Source organism: Odocoileus virginianus, chromosome 11, assembly GCF_023699985.2.
Source record: "Odocoileus virginianus isolate 20LAN1187 ecotype Illinois chromosome 11, Ovbor_1.2, whole genome shotgun sequence".
Classification (NCBI taxonomy): domain Eukaryota; kingdom Metazoa; phylum Chordata; class Mammalia; order Artiodactyla; family Cervidae; genus Odocoileus; species Odocoileus virginianus.
The window spans coordinates 55,813,355-55,829,743 of NC_069684.1; the positions used below are offsets into that span (position 1 = coordinate 55,813,355).

The following is a 16,389-nucleotide window of genomic DNA, read 5'->3' on the forward strand; positions in this document are numbered from 1 at the left end:
TCCCATTAGTGAGTTTATGGCCAAATTCAGCTGCTGGGGTTTGGACAGAGTTCACAGTAACAAAGGGAAGTTAATATGACCCACAGAGTGGAGTCCTCTGTGCTGATTCAATGTATTATTGTTCTGGCTTCCAGTGCTGAATGTGTAATCTGTTTTACATGCTTATATTGTAAATGCCAATAAGATCCAAAAGGATCTTCCTGTTTGGGAAGAGCTGCATGTAGAGAGGTGCTGATACTTCTGGGGCCCTACATCTTCAGTGATCCCTTTGAGCTACAAGTCTCTGTGACTGATGATGTTGCTAACAGGAGCTTCCAGCAAAGGGAAGTGGCTTCCACTTGGAGATGCCCTTTAGGGTTTAGACTCATTGACTCGTCGACACAACTACCAGTTTTATCTCTTCTGAAAGCAACTCTCAGCTTACTATTGAACTCTTATTGAAACTAAGTGCCTGACCCCTGGAGGAACTGTGATTCTCTGTCCTGGTATTTCCATTTTGGGATAGACTGACAGACTCAGTGACTAACAAAGTGAAAAGGATCCAGTAATGGAAATGGTACCTTCGAACATGCGGCCAGCCTGGCCCCAGAAGCATCTTGGCGCTACATGAAAAAATGGCAGCTATTCCACTCCCCACCTGTAGCAAAGTTGCTGGCTCAACGGCACCCTTGATTCACAGAGGTTCCCCATAATGTCTGGGCCTGCTTCACTGATGGTTTGGCTAAGCTGACATCTGGTGATGTCCACTGGGCAGCTGCAAACAGTCAGGCTCAGGGCCAGCGTATTCAGAATTCAAAGTGGACAGGGTCATTCTGCTCAAGAAACTCAAGGTCATTATTATAGCTCTGGCAAATATGACACTTGATAAATCTCATTATATTTTTACTGATTCTTGGGTTGTGGCCATGGCCTGATTATTTGGACGGTCACTTGGAAAAACCACAGACTGGAAGATTCAAGACAACCCCCTTTGGCACTGCTAACATAGGAAACAAATAGTGCCTGCTGATTGAACCGTCTGAGTCATGCACGTAGGGGGACCCATTTGCTGCTGAAACGGACTGGAATCAAGCTGCTGGTTGAGCCTGTGGTGCCAGACTGTCAGTGTTGCTTACTTGAACCATCATTAGACTAGACAGGTGACACATCAACCATTATGTTGTAAACAAAGTAAAAGAACTTATGTTTTTGATCCACAGGCTACCCTTGCATGCCAAACTTTTGAGTCCTGACTAAAGCTGACCTAGTTGTCTGACAGCAAAGGCAAGTACATGGCAGGGGCATCGCCCATACTTGGTCCTGACACATTGATTACAGCTGACCTTTGACCTCTTCTTGGGGTTAGCAGTGGTGTCTCACTGCTTATTAATACTTGTTTAGCCTATGTGTTGCCGTTTCAGTGGGTCATGAAACTAATCTAATATTTTTGGCTTATATTTCTGGACGACTTTCAGTCTGGCAATGGTGTGCCTTTTGTTGCAAAACAATTCAACAATGAGCTGGTAGTCAGGTATTCGGCAGGCTTTGAACACTCCCTGCAGTTCACTGGGATTTGGTATTGTTGAGAATTCAGGGATTCTTTCTTGTCAAAAATGGACTCAAAAGATGTCTGGCTCTGCCTCCTTCACTTTCTTCCGGTCCACACACCTTGGTAAGGCAGTCTGGTCAAAGAACACAGCTGTCCTCAAAAAGGGACCATCTCCTCTCAACTGTTTTCTGAGTAAATAAAAAATGGTCAGAACAAAAGTGTTGGGAGATTATATAAAGCTCTTTTGAGATTCTGAAGTTCTTCTTGACCACAGAGTGTGATGCTTCCTCTTTTCCCCATTGGCAATCAGGCAAGTCTGGTTGGTAAACCTTCTGGAGGCTACATGTAAAAGCAGACAGGGAATTCAAATTACTCTGATTTACAAATACAGATTTATTTCAATGACATGATCTTAGATAAATAAGATGACTAATTGGCTGAGCACAGTGTTTGCTGAGTCCCTCTGTAGTGGGGAGCCAAAGTGTGGGGCATGATGGGTCTCTGCAGGTTTTATAAAAATACCTTTGTCCTGCTTGTACCCAACCTGCCTGGATGAAAGGTCTGGGTGCAAGTAATGGTCAAGTAGAGAAAAGATGAAGTTACAGCTGCTGGAATAGGACATATATTGGGAATAAATGGAGAGAAAGCAAAAGGAAAGAACGTGTTTAACTCCAGGAACTTACAGGAATGAGAGGGACATTGATTGTTGTCTTCAGGACTACCCCTGGAGCTTTCCTCAAGCTTAAAAACACCCTGGTGAGTTTCCCAAACTGTTACAAGCATCTTAAATTTAATTGACTGCTGGGCCTGCCACCTCTCTACCTCCTGCCACCTTCTTGAACCTCACAGAAGATTCAAGACTTGCTTACCAGTCTTCTTTACTAGTCAATCCAAAAGGAAATCAACCCTGAATATTCACTGGAAGGACTGATGTTGGAACTCCAATACTTTCGGCACCTGATGCAAAAAACCAATTCATTGAAAAAGACCCTGATACTGGGTAAGACTGAAGGCAAAAGGAGAAAGGGGCAGCAGAGGATTAGATGGTTAGATAGCATCACCGACTCAATAGTCATGAATCTGAGCAAACTCTGGGAGACAGTGAAGGAGAGAGGAGCCTGGCATGCTGCAGTCCATGGGGTCACAAAGAGCTGGACATGACTCAGCAACTGAATAACAACTTCTTAACCTTACTAAGTCTGTGGAAACAGCTGGGATGGCCCCCAGCTCCTGAAGAAACCCTTCCCTAACAAAAAACACCTGTCAGCATACCCCACCCTTTGAATTCTCTCTCCTACACCCCTTCTCATAACTGTCCCTTTTTCATTCTGTGGTATGGACAAATGCCACACACCAGGTGGTGTGGATAAAGAGCACAGGCCGGGGTGACTTCCCTTGGGGCATTTTCTGCAAAAACAAGGACTAAACTCGATTGTTAAACTGAACTGAGAACTTGGGCTTCTCAGCTGGTCAGGTCATGCTGGAGACAGTTATCTGTGGCCTTGGCTGACGCAGGTCCCATTTGAAGGGCCTGACAATTGTTATGTAGGTATTAACTTGTATCGCTGGAAAACAGAGTGACTTTCACCTGCCATAATAGGCTTTCAAGTGTGTTAGGAAATAACCACAAACAGCTCATGCAGGTCTAGGATGATTGGAGATCCTTCCAAGATGAAGCTACCTTGATTATTTGGGTGAGCTTACTAGAGAGATGATAACCAATTTGTTATTTAAGTACAGCCTAAAGGATGTGATCTTACAATGGAAACCATCCACTTTGAAAAACTGGTATGAAATTTGTGCCTATCTTGAGTTAAAATGATCAATGATACTATTTCATTCCTGGAAGTGTTCAGGTCCACTTAAATTCATGGCTGTGGCTGTTGTGGAGGCTACACTGTCCGAGATTGTGGCCTCACAGGCCAAGGTGGAGTCTGTGCAATTGCTCCCGCAGTGCCTGGGTGAATGCTTCAGTCTGAGTAGGAAGGTTAATGCAGAAACATAGGGACAGCTGGCCTCCTGGCACATCCTAACTAGGTCACAGGATTTGTCTGGCTGGACTGGACCCCAGCCCTGGGATCCACAGCTGAGGGCAGTGCTACAGGTTGACTGCATTCTGGCATTTGGAATCCTGTTCACAGTAGCCTTAATGCAATGCTGTATGAAACTCACTGAGCTGATCGGGTTGCAGCTAAATGGCAGAATTTAACAAATGTGACACAGATAACACATGTGGGGGTGTGCATCTTATCCTCAGTGTAGGAATAGGCTGAGACTACACCTCCCTTCAGAAGACTACACCCGTGTATACATACCCACAGAAACTATTTCTAAAGGGTAAATTATAAAGTAGAATCAAAATTTATACAACAGTACATTTGTTCTCTGTAAATATAATTCTAGCTTTTCTCGTGTTAAAATTATACACAAAGTTTTGTGAAGCAGCTGTCTTTGTGTATTATATAAACTGAGTTTTCTTGAAATGTCTGGATGGCTTTGGTAATTCTGTTCTCTTATTGTGTATTAAGAAATTCCTTTTATATGATAAAGACTTATGGTTTAAGCATATTCTGGCTGAGTGATATCTGGATATTTTATTTTACATATCAAAGTACAATGAATTGTCAACAACCAAATGGCTAGTATGCTTCATATTTTGTTCTGAGTACATCTTGCCATATTTTAGCTGAAGTAATTAACTTCCTATAAAGAAAACATTTAATTTTCTAACCAGAGGGTGAGCCTTCCTGTTCAGTCTTTAGTTGAGGAAAAATGCCATTAATAAACATTTCACTTCACTTTAAGGATTACAAAACCAGTAAAGCCCATTATAAAAATCCAAACATTAGAAATATAGAGTAAAAAGTGAATGTCTTCTTTCACTTACATGCTAGTTTTCTCTCTCCTCTTTTGCAAAATTCCAATCTCTCCAACAGATAAGCACGTATAATTTATTGTAATACTGATTTATGTTTTCCTCTTGTTGCCATTCTTCCTCTCCCAGGTAAAAAAGTCTCAAGACTGTTCCAACTCTCTTGCCTTAGGAAATGTTTATGTGGGTGAAGCAACAGAACAGGAAGAAAATGGCTGAGTGGTTTTCAGAGACCACTTGGCTTTAAGAGACCACCGTACGGATAATACTTATCTCAAGGTGAGTGAGCACTGGGTATTGGAGGGACTCCCCTGAAGATACTGCTCTATGCAAGGGGGCCCCAGACTGGCATAATTTGGAATGAGGTAAAACAGTAAAAGATAACTAAGGCTGAATATCCTATCAGCCTAATGGGTAGGGGACTAGAACTGGATGGAAGATTATCTATATAAAATATTTAGATATATCTTCTACGTGTAGACCAAACTGTGAAGACAGATTTATAACCATTACATGCACACATCCTGCTACCTCTGGTAAAACAAGTCTAGCAATACCTTTGATTTCTGTAACTTTATTTTAAAGGTTTTTACATGTGCTATAAAACTTGATCCTCAAACACTTTTACAAAGGAGTAATCTGTGGCAGAGACTGAGATTTATTCCAGCATACCTAATTATTAAGGGCTTCCCAGGTGGTACTAGAGGTAAAGAACCCACCTGCCAACGCAGACCTGCCAACGCAGGAGACGTAAAGAGATGTGGGTTCAATCCCTGGGTCGGGAAGATCCCCTGCAGGACGGCACAGCAACATACTCCAGTATTCTTGCCTGGAGAATCCCTTGGATAGAAGAAACTGGCGGGCTACAGTTCATAGGGTTGCAAAGAGTCGAACACACTGAAGCAACTTAGTACACACGCACATAATTAAGTTCTAGGACAAACATTCACCAATTAAATCTAGATTCCTTTCTCTTATACTCTATTTGGTATGTATATACTCAACATATATAAGCCTGACACCCTTATCTATGATATGTACATATGCTACTCTTAGGGCAAAGTGCAGCCAAAAGGGCTTTCAACATGAGAACAGGAATGATACCATGTATATTCAAGTCAGACCATTTAAAATTTCAAGAAATTGAAGTTCATTAAAAGCTTAAGATAATTAAAACACTGCAGAGTCTTCTCTGAGGGCATTATGGACTTTTAAGTCTCAGTCTCTCTTCTTCTCTCCTTCTGTTTCTTCCTCAATCCCTCCCTCTTCAAATTTATAGTTTATAGCTTCAAATAAAAGGAGAATAAGGGACTTCTGCTTAAGATAGCCAAGATGGAACAAGAGGGACCAGGTTTAGTTTTTGGCCTGAAACAACTAAGCTGGGCCACATCTGTATTTTCAGATACTGGGCACTGGTATTACAGGATGGTCACCTTTTAGGAAGGTTTAAGTGCCCAGCTTATTGTGTGAAGAGTTTTTTAGGCCACAGCGTGGAGAGGAGACTCAGAGGGAGCTGAGGGAGTCCAGAAGATCGAGAGGCTTAGAGTTACAGAACAGAGGATTAGAGAGTTGCAAGAGTGCCAGGGTTCTGCAGAAGGCCCTCTCAAATCTTTAGCAGAGTGTTCACCACCAGATATGTGTAAGAAAATAAGAGCCACCTAAAAGGAACATCGCTGAGGCTCAGAGAGGGCTGGAAAGGTCTGAGTTCCCACCAGTCAGTGTGTGCAACCTCACAATCCAGTATCAGCGCGGGTCTAAAGGAAGCTAGAGGGGCTATAACAATACCACACAGTGAGTATTTCAGAGCCCCCTCCCCCCCAAAAAATCTATCAGGGATAAAGATTATCATTTCATAAAGAAAAAGAGGCCAATTCATCAGAGGAACATAATCGTCTTACATGTTTATGCATTTAATAACACAGTCTCAAAATACATAAAGCAAAACCTGAAGGAATTGCCAAGTGAAACAAATTCACAGTTACAGTTCGAACTTTCAATCCTCCTCTCACAATAATTTATAAAATAAAGAGGCAGAAAATAGGTAAGGGTACAGTATATTTGAACAAAAATATCAACCAACTTGCCCTGACTGATATGTATGCCACCTAACATGAGCAGCATGTACTGTTTTCAGGGGTACACAAAACACCAAGACAGACCATATTCTGCTGCAAAGTCTTTTTTTTTTTAAATTTTTTATTAGTTGGAGGCTAATTACTTTACAATATTGTAGTGGTTTTTGTCTTACATTGACATGAATCAGCCATGGATATACATGTATTCCCCATCCCGATCCCCCCTCCCACCTCCTTCTCCACCGGATCTCTCTGGGTCTTCCCAGTGCACCAGGTCCGAACAGCATTGAAACATGTATATTATCTAGGGTGAAACATATTCTGGGCTATAAAAAAAGTCACAATAAATTTAAAAGGTTTCAATTCATGAAAAGAATACTTCTTAACCATACATTAGAAATCAACAGCAAAGATCTTTAGAAAATTGCCAGTATATTGAAACAAAATAACACAATTTTAAACAACCCAAAGGTTAAAGAAGAAATCAAAAGGGAATTTAGAAAGATTTGACCTGAAAGTGAAAACACAAAATATAAAAATCGTGGGATGCTTCTAATATAAAACTTGGAAGATTTATAGCACTAAAGGAGTATTTTAGTTGAAGAAAATATGAGAAAATTTTAGTGACCTTGGCTTTCTTAAGATTGGCTAAATAGGACTTCAAAAGCACAGATTATAAATTTAAAAAAATGAATAAACTGGACTTCATCAAATTAAAAACTTCTGTTCTTTGAATTACACTCTAAAGAAAATAAGGCAAGCCATGGATTAAGAAAATATTGGTAAAACATCTATTTATCAAAGGATTTTTATCCAGCATATATAAACAGCTCTTACAATACAATAAGAAAAACAGCCTAATAAAATACACACGAAAGATATGAATAAAGATATCATCAAAGACTTTATATAGATTGCAAATGAGCATATAAAAATTATTTTAAGAAAAAGCAAATTAAAAACACAAAGTGTTAGACGATATACCCACTAGAATGGACAAAATTTTTTTAAAAGACAGACCATACGGAGTACTGACTAGGGTCCGGAGAGCAACTGGAACCCTAGGGTTGGAGCAGAGCAGCAGTCTGGGTTCAGAGAACAGGAGCTCTGCTGGGACCAGAAAGCCTGGATTTTAGTCTTCACTCTTGAGGCTCTGGGAAAGTCTGTATTCCTTCTATCACTATTATCAAATACCAGTAACAACTGGTTCTGCTAACTTCATCAAGCTCTAGTGATGATCAGGTGAGATAATGGGAAACCACTTTGTAAACATGGGGTCCAATGTTATTTGGGCTTCCCTGTTGGCTCAGTGGTAAAAAAATCTGCCTGCCAACGCAGGAGCTATGGGTTTGATCCCTGGGTTGGGAAGATCCCCTGGAGGAAGAAATGGCAACTTGCTCCAGTATTCTTGCTTGGAGAATCCCATAAGCATGACAAAAGCTGGACACAACTGATCGACTGAGCATACACGCACTAATTTTATTCTTTCAAAAATAAAATAAATGTGAATACATAAACTTTAAAAAGGCAATTTAAAGAAAATGATAATGAAAATAATACCATGCTAAAATCGTTTAATGATTTCTCATTGCTGTTAAGCTAGTTTAATTATTGTAAAATTTCAATATTCAATTATTTACAAGGCCTCCAAATATTTAAAAAGAATTTGACAATACACCAATGTTTGCCTAAATTAATGTTTACCATTAGTAAGATCACACTACTCCCCACGGTGCTCAGTATGTTAAAAAAAAGTAAGTCAATAAACTGTTGATAAAGACACTACTTGTATATTAACTCATCAATCTTGACTTAGTCCGGTAGCTTTGTAAGAATCCATGACTTTAGTTTCTCTAGTTCCACTTTACTTAACTCATGGTAAACACCTGGAAAACTATGAAACTTCGTGCTCACTCCCAGAGATTTTAACATTGAATTTGTCTCTTCACCCCAAGAATGAAGAACTAACTCATCTGCAGTACCATGACACTGAAATAATTCAGGAAGAACACCGTCACTTTTCTGAAGAGCCTAGAGAAGAGGATATAAACATGGAGAAGTTTAAGAAATTCATTTAAGAACAGTATATACTCTTGGAAGTCAGGGAGGGCAGAAACATCTCAGTTTAAGCAAAGCTTCAATATCTAAAGGGGAAAAAGTGGTAGTGGCGGCGATGCCCAAGGTAAATACTGATGGCCTAGGCTCAGGAGCCTAGCTGGCTGATGGCACTACAGGAGCTGCAGTTGTGTGGGACCTGCACTCACTCCATAGAGGGCTGTTTCAAAACAGTCAGAGCACTTCCTGAAGAAACCCTGTGTCTTGGGAAGACAACCCTTTTCGCAAAGAGTGGAGAGAGGGAGGAAAACAAGGGAAAAATGGCATTCTTGTTCTCATTTCTGTACCTGCTGGTTCTATTCCTGGTAATGAGGCTGAATCACTGTTATATTCCATTCATAAATTAGGAATAATGCTGCGAAATAGGTGTCAGCTATGTAACTTATTCTTTGGTTTGATTAAGTCATAATTAGCAAACCGAGCTATAATTATCTATGTTTTTAATATGTAGACAGGACTCATATACATTATATACGTATTTTTTATCCTTTCCCCTTTGAGACTTTGATTAACAATATTGTTTGTACAAGGCATTTCCTAAACAAGAATGACCAGCTGGAATTAATCAATATAGCTAATTTGCCCATGAATTCCCAGGAATGCTCTGTGAAGCAACCGTTATTGTGTAATTATCAATGTCATTTTACTTTCAATGTGTGTATGTCTCATTTTTTTCCTTCTGTTTTGCTTTTTAAATCTGAAACTTACCTGGTAAACAGCAGATGCTTTATTCAGAAAACTGGAAAGAGCAAATACTCCTGCCACATCTTGATGATTTCTATATGCTAAATGCATTGCCATGCACCCTCCCATAGAAAATCCTCCTAAAAGAAGCAAAAATTCACTTATCAGTAAAATCAGAATAATGAAAATTTGGAACAAGATATAGCTATGCCAATCTTCCATAAATATCTGGAGACCTAAAAGTGATACAATGCAAAAGAAAAATTTAGTCTACTTTAGATCTTATGGAAAAAGACCTGCCACGAGTAAATAATACTATTCCAACTACATCATCACTAGTAAAATAATTTGCTATAAAAGGAACTAGAATTGTACTAAGAAATAAAGCTTGGTCATCAAGTAAAAATATTTATCATAATTCAAAATATATGAGTCATAACACAAGTGTTATTTACTTAAACGTGTAATGTCTACTTATATTTTGTTTATACTTATAGAAGTACTCATACTACAATTAATAACATGCACCTTTTTGTCTTAGTTGCCAAACTATAAGCTAGAGTTTTTCATATAACAGATGCTTAGTGATCTTTGAATTAGGAAGGATGATCAAAAATTTGGTGAGCTAATTAAAACATCTTTATATTATCATATTATTTTGGAAACTAACTTGTGATGGTATAATTAAAACATATATACTTATATGTACTTTTAAAAAAGCTTGGAAAAAATTCACTGAACAAAATTTTATTGTCTTTTATGAGCCAATCACTGTCACTGGAGTGACACTAGTCACTGGAGATATGCAAATTAAAATACATGGATCCTTCTGTTCGAGGAGAAAAGAGACACATCACAAAATGTGGAGATGGGGACACGTCACGACACAGCAGAGAGGGTGGCCTAACTTAAGAGATGTGGTGTGTTATTCCCCAGCTTGACTGAGAATTAAAAGACACATCTCATGATTTAAAAGAAATCCGCATGTTATAGAGAGCAAGCCTGAAAGAACACAGTTTTTATTTTTGGAGAAATTAAAAAGTGTAAACAATACTTTTGCCAAAAGTACCTAAGCAAAATATTGAATGTGACTAGTGTGACTGAGGAACTAAATGTTAATTTAATTTTACCTAGTTAAATTTTGAGTTTAAATACTCACGTGGCTAGGGGCTATCCGAGAGGACAATGAAGTTCTAGATAAACTAAGCTGCATACCAATGACTGGAAAAAAAGCTTCAAAAATTCACAAATTGAGCAAAAATGAAATTAATGTTTTATTAAGAAAATAAGGTAGCTGAGATAATTAAGACACACCTGAGGTCAGGGGCAGCGGCTGAGTGGAGCTACCCCACCTCCAAGGAGCAGCTGCTGCGGGGCGCAGGAGGGCTGAGAGGAGCTACTCCACGTTCAAGGTCAGGAGGGGCGGCCGTGAGAAGATACCCTCGTCCAAGGTAAGGAGCAGCGGCTGCACTGTGCTGGAGCAGCCGTGAAGAGATACCCCTCGTCCAAGGTAAGAGAAACCCAATAAGACGGTAGGTGTTGTGAGAGGGCATCAGAGGGCAGGCACACTAAAACCAGTCACAGAAAACTAGCCAATCTGATCACAGGACCACAGTCTTGTCTAACTCAATGAGACTAAGCCATGCCGTGTGGGGCCACCCAAGATGGTCAGGTCATGGTGGAGAGGTCTGACAGAATGTGGGCCACTGGAGAAGGGAATGGCAAACCACTTCAGTATTCTTGCCTGGAGAACCCCATGAACAGTATGAGAAGGCAAAATGATAGGACACTGAAGGATGAACTCCCCAGGTCAGTAGGTGCCCAATATCCTACTGGAGCTCAGTGGAGAAATAACTCCAGAAAGAATGAAGGGATGGAGCCAAAGCAAAAACAATACCCAGTTGTGGATGTGACTGGTGATAGAAGCAAGGTCCGATGCTGTAAAGAGCAATATTGCATAGGAACCTGTAATGATAGGTCTATGGATCAAGGCAAATCGGAAGTGGTCAAATAGGAGATGACAAGAGTGAATGTCGACATTCCAGGAATCAGTGAACTAAAATGGACTGGAATGGGTGAATTTAACTCAGATGATCATTAAATCTACTACTGTGGGTAGGAATCCCTTAGAAGAAATGGAGTAGCCATCATGGTCAACAAGAGTCCGAAGTGCAGTACTTGGATGCAATCTAAAAAACAACAGAATGATCTCTGTTTCCAAGGCAAACCATTCAATATCACGGTAATCCAAGCCTATGCCCCAACCGGTAACATTGAAGAAGCTGAAGTTGAATGATTCTATGAAGACCTACAAGACCTTTTAGAACTAACACCCAAAAAAGATGTCCTTTTTATTACAGGGGACTGGAATGCAAAAGTAGGAAGTCAAGAAACACCTGGAGTAACAGGCAAATTTGGCCTTGGAGTACAGAATGAAGCAGGGTAAAGGCTAATAGAGTTTTGCCAAGTCAGAGCAAACACCCTCTTCCAACAACCAACAGAGACTCTATACACGAACATTACCAGATGGCCAACCGAAATCAGATTGATTATATTCTTTGCAGCCAAAGATGGAGAAGCTCTATACAGTCAGCAAAAACAAGACCAGGAGCTGACTGTGACTCAGATCATGAACTCCTTATTGCCAAATTCAGACGTAAACTGAAGAAAGTAAGGAAAACCACTAGACCATTCAGGTATGACCTAAATCAAATCCCTTATGACTATATAGTGGAAGTGAGAAATCAATTTAAGGGACTAGATCTGATAGACAGAGAGCCTGATGAACTATGGATGGAGGTTGGTGACACTGTACAGGAGACAGGGATCAAGACCATCCCCATGGAAAAGAAATGCAAAAAGGCAAAATGGTTGTCTGAGGAGACCTACAAATAGCTGTGAAAAGAAGAGAAGCGAAAAGCAAAGTAGAGAAGGAAAGATATTTCCATCTGTATGCAGAATTGCAAAGAACAGTCAGGAGAGATAAGAAAGCCTTCCTCAGTGATCAATGCAAAGAAATAGAGGAAAACAACAGAATGGGAAAGACTAGAGATCTCTTCAAGAAAATTAGAGATACCAAGGGAACAAAGGGAACATTTCATGCAAAGACAGGTTCAATAAAGGACAGAAATGGTATGGATATAACAGAAGCAGAAGATATCAAGAAGAGGTGGCAAGAATACACAGAAGAACTGTACAAAAAAGATCTTCATGACCCAGATAATCACAATGGTGTGATCATTCACCTAGAGCCAGACATCCTTGAATGTGAAGTCAAGTGGGCCTTAGAAAGCATCACTACAAACAAAGCTAGTGGATGTGATGGAATTCCAGTTGAGCTAGTTCAAAACCTGAAAGATGCTGCTGTGAAAGTGCTGCACTCAATATGCCAGCAAATTAGGAAAACTCATCAGTGGCCACAGGACTGGAAAAGGTCAGTTTTCATTCCAATCCCTAAGAAAGGCAATCCCAAAGAATGCTCAAACTACTGCACAATTGCACTCATCTCACATGCTAGTAAAGTAATGCTCAAAATTCTCCAAGCCAGGCTTCAGCAATACATGAACCGTGAACTTCCAGATGTTCAAGCTGGTTTTAGAATAGGCAGAGGAACCAAATATCAAATTGCAATATCCGCTGGATCATCGAAAAAGCAAGAGGGTTCCAGAAAAACATCTATTTCTGCTTTATTGACTATGCCAAAGCCTTCGACTGTGTGGATCACAATAAACTGTGGAAAATTCTGAAAGAGATGGGAATACCAGACCACCTGACCTGCCTCTTGAGAAACTTGGATGCAGGTCAGGAAGCAACAGTTAGAACTGGACATGGAATAACAGACTGGTTCCAAATAGGAAAAGGAGTACGTCAAGGATCTATATTTTCACCCTGCTTATTTAACTTATATGCAGAGTACATCATGAGAAATGCTGGGCTGGAAGAAGCACAAGCTGGAATCAAGATTGCCGGGAGAGATATCAATAACCTCAGATATGCAGATGACACCACCCTTATGGCAGAAAGTGAAGAGGAACTAAAAAGCCTCTTGATGAAAGTGAAAGAGGAGAGTGAAAAAGTTGGCTTAAAGCTCAACATTCAGAAAACTAAGATCATGGCATCTGGTCCCATCACCTCATGGGAAATAGATGGGGAGACAGTGGAAACAGTGTCAGACTTTATTTTTGGGGGCTCCAAAGTCACTGCAGATGGTGATTGCAGCCATGAAATTAAAAGACGCTTACTCCTTGGAAGGAAAGTTATGACCAACCTAGATAGCATATTAAAAAGCAGAGACATTACTTTGCCAACAACGGTCTCTCTGGTCAAGGCTATGGTTTTTCCAGTGGTCATGTATAGATGTGAGAGTTGGACTGTGAAGAAAGCTGAGAGCCGAAAAATTGATGCTTTTGAACTGTGGTGTTGGAGAAGACTCTTGAGAGTCCCTTGGACTGCAAGGAGATCCAGCCAGTCCATCCTAAAGGAGATCAGTCCTGGGTGTTCATTGGAAGGACTGATGCTGAAGCTGAAACCCCAGTGCTTTGGCTACCTCATGCAAAGAGTTGACTCACTGGAAAGACCCTGATGCTGGGAGGGGTTGGGGGCAGGAGGAGAAGGGGACACCAGAGGATGAGATGTCTAGATGGCATCACCGACTCGATGGGCATGAGTCTGAATAAACTCTGGGAGTTGGTGATGGACAGGAGGCCTGGCATGCTGCGATTCATGGGGTCGCAAAGAGTCAGACACTACTGAGCGACTGAACTGAACTGGAGATATTGTGATTTACCTCTAATGTGGTAAAGATCTTAAAAAAATCATACAAAGACAAAATGCGAACAAAAATAGGTTGGTAAGCAAAAATATATTTAAAAACTATAATAAAAGCACACTACTGAGAAAATTTTACACATTAAATGCACCCAGCCCATCACTTCATTTTTATTGACTAGGGCAATCTAATCACTTCATGTGATTCAGAGTTCCTTGATGGGTCCAATCTAACAGGAACAACAAAAACTAAAAAGAAAACACTTTCCCACATATGAAATGTCATTATGAACAAAGGAATCCAGAAGACATTTAACCTCAAGTTCAATTCTCGTAATTTATAATGAAGAAAGATGTACTCACTGAAAATTATTATTTTAAGATTCAATCTAAGTCCCTTATCCATTTATAATCCTGTGAGGTAGTCTGCAATTCCTCACCGTGACCTCTGACGATACAGTCACCTTTAACATTGTGGACATCAGTGTGAAAAGGGACTTTATGTATTTTTTTCTTCTAATAGAAGAAAATTTAACACAAAGGACTAGTTATTTGAATTCAATTTCCATGTAAGTGTCTAAAATGCAATATAAAATATACTGTTCAATGAGTAAATACCAAATAGTAAACTCATTGTAGGTAATACTTACAATGTATATTTATAGTTGCTGGCAAAGTATTAAAATGTCAGGAGTTAACATTTCAACATACATTTAAGATTAACAGGCTGAATAAAACATGTTAAAAAAATAATAAACCTAGCTTTTATGAACTCTTTAAATGAAATAAAACAGTAACAATGTATAAAAACTACACTGGGAAAACCAAGCTAATCTATCTGAAAAGAAAGTTGGGGGAAAAAGGGTGAGGAACTTACAATTCAAGTTTATCATCAGTTGAATAGGATTTTTAAAATGCAATAAAATCCACCCTACATTCAAATTTCAACAATTTTTCCATTTGATTTATATATAATTATTCTTCAGACTGAACTGTGATAAAGTTTAAAAAATTTGGGAACATATAAATTATGCCAACCATATTTGTATATTTTCTCTTGTATAAAGTTTATAGGATAAATAAAATATTAATCATGTTCTATGGAAAGCTATTAAAACAGCAATCCCAAGTCTTAAAAGTTTTGATAATTGTTGTTAAAGAAACTCAAGTTATTTAAGACATATATATGTTGAAAGAAGGTAGAAAGATGCTATCACTTTCCAGTTTTACTCTAAAATCTTCAGAAGAAACATATGTAATGTCAGGAAAGTAAGCCTGCAAATTGTGGAGCTAGGTTTCATCTTGGTAACTGCAACCATCTCTTCATTTTAATTTTAAATCTTTCTTAAAATTAATATGCTAATATATGCCCACTGAGTAAAGTATTTCCATCATACAAACATAAAGAAAATGGGTTACTCAAAATCTCACGACTCATATACAATTCTGACATGTTTTAAAATTTTATTTTAGTAGTTAAACTCACTCTATATGTACAATTTTATATCTTACTTTCTTGTAATACTGATTTGAATGTCTTTAAACAGAGTTATGACATTCTATACTTATTTTTTTAATTCATTGAGCACACACTAAATATACCAAGTGCGTTCTAAATGTGTATATATAGTATATACTGGTTACATAACATTCAGTTGCATTAACTGACCATTATGCCCTTAACCGCTTTCCTCATAATGGGTATTGAGAGCATCCAAGTAAAATATTTAGGTGTAATTCCAGAAGCACATGATTATCCATGCTTCAATTCTGCTAATACACTTATATTATCAAAATTCTTATAATCTGGTCATTATCATTTGTCAGATTCTATACATCCTAGATCAAAATTAAACCTAAATTATGTCAATTTTCTCTTAACAACAAATTATCACCACCTAGTGGCTAAAAAAGGAATCTCATCATGGTACAAAGTTTCTGACTTAAGTCAATAGATCTGGGTTCTAGTCCCAACTCCATTTTAGCCAGTAATCTCTTTGAATTTTACTTTTTTCTTATCTGAAGGGTGAATAATCATTTTATATTTACCTATCAGAAGGGTCAAGAAAGATACTGTATGAAAATGTGTATAATTTAGATACTTTTTAGTGTTAAACTATACTTTTAATAAATTTTCTCAGAATGCAGGATCTGAATCCAGGTTTTAATAATACCTATGAGGCCAAATTCAGAAAGCAATTTAAAAGTCACTAATTATTGCTTGTGCTTCACCTAATTTTTACCACACACTCTGAAGAATTATGTGTGGTATAAATATATAAAAATACTCTTTCTTATATCTGATATTCTTAATGTACAGGGTGAGGATTCATGAGTGTCTCCAAGGA

At 38.8% G+C, this 16,389-nt stretch overlaps 1 protein-coding gene across 1 annotated transcript in view; it reads right to left on the bottom strand.

Annotated features, from left to right (window-relative positions):
* Window positions 1-6,563: 6,563 nt before the first annotated feature.
* LYPLAL1 (lysophospholipase like 1) overlaps window positions 6,564-16,389 on the bottom strand; it is a 34,123-nt gene continuing 24,297 nt past the window's right edge. The window contains exons 4-5 of the mRNA XM_020904153.2: window positions 9,299-9,414; window positions 6,564-8,506 (exon numbers count right to left, since the gene is read on the bottom strand). Of these exons, the coding sequence (XP_020759812.1) occupies window positions 8,288-8,506; window positions 9,299-9,414 (335 nt within the window). The 3' untranslated portion in view covers window positions 6,564-8,287. The remainder of the gene's footprint in view (window positions 8,507-9,298; window positions 9,415-16,389) is intronic.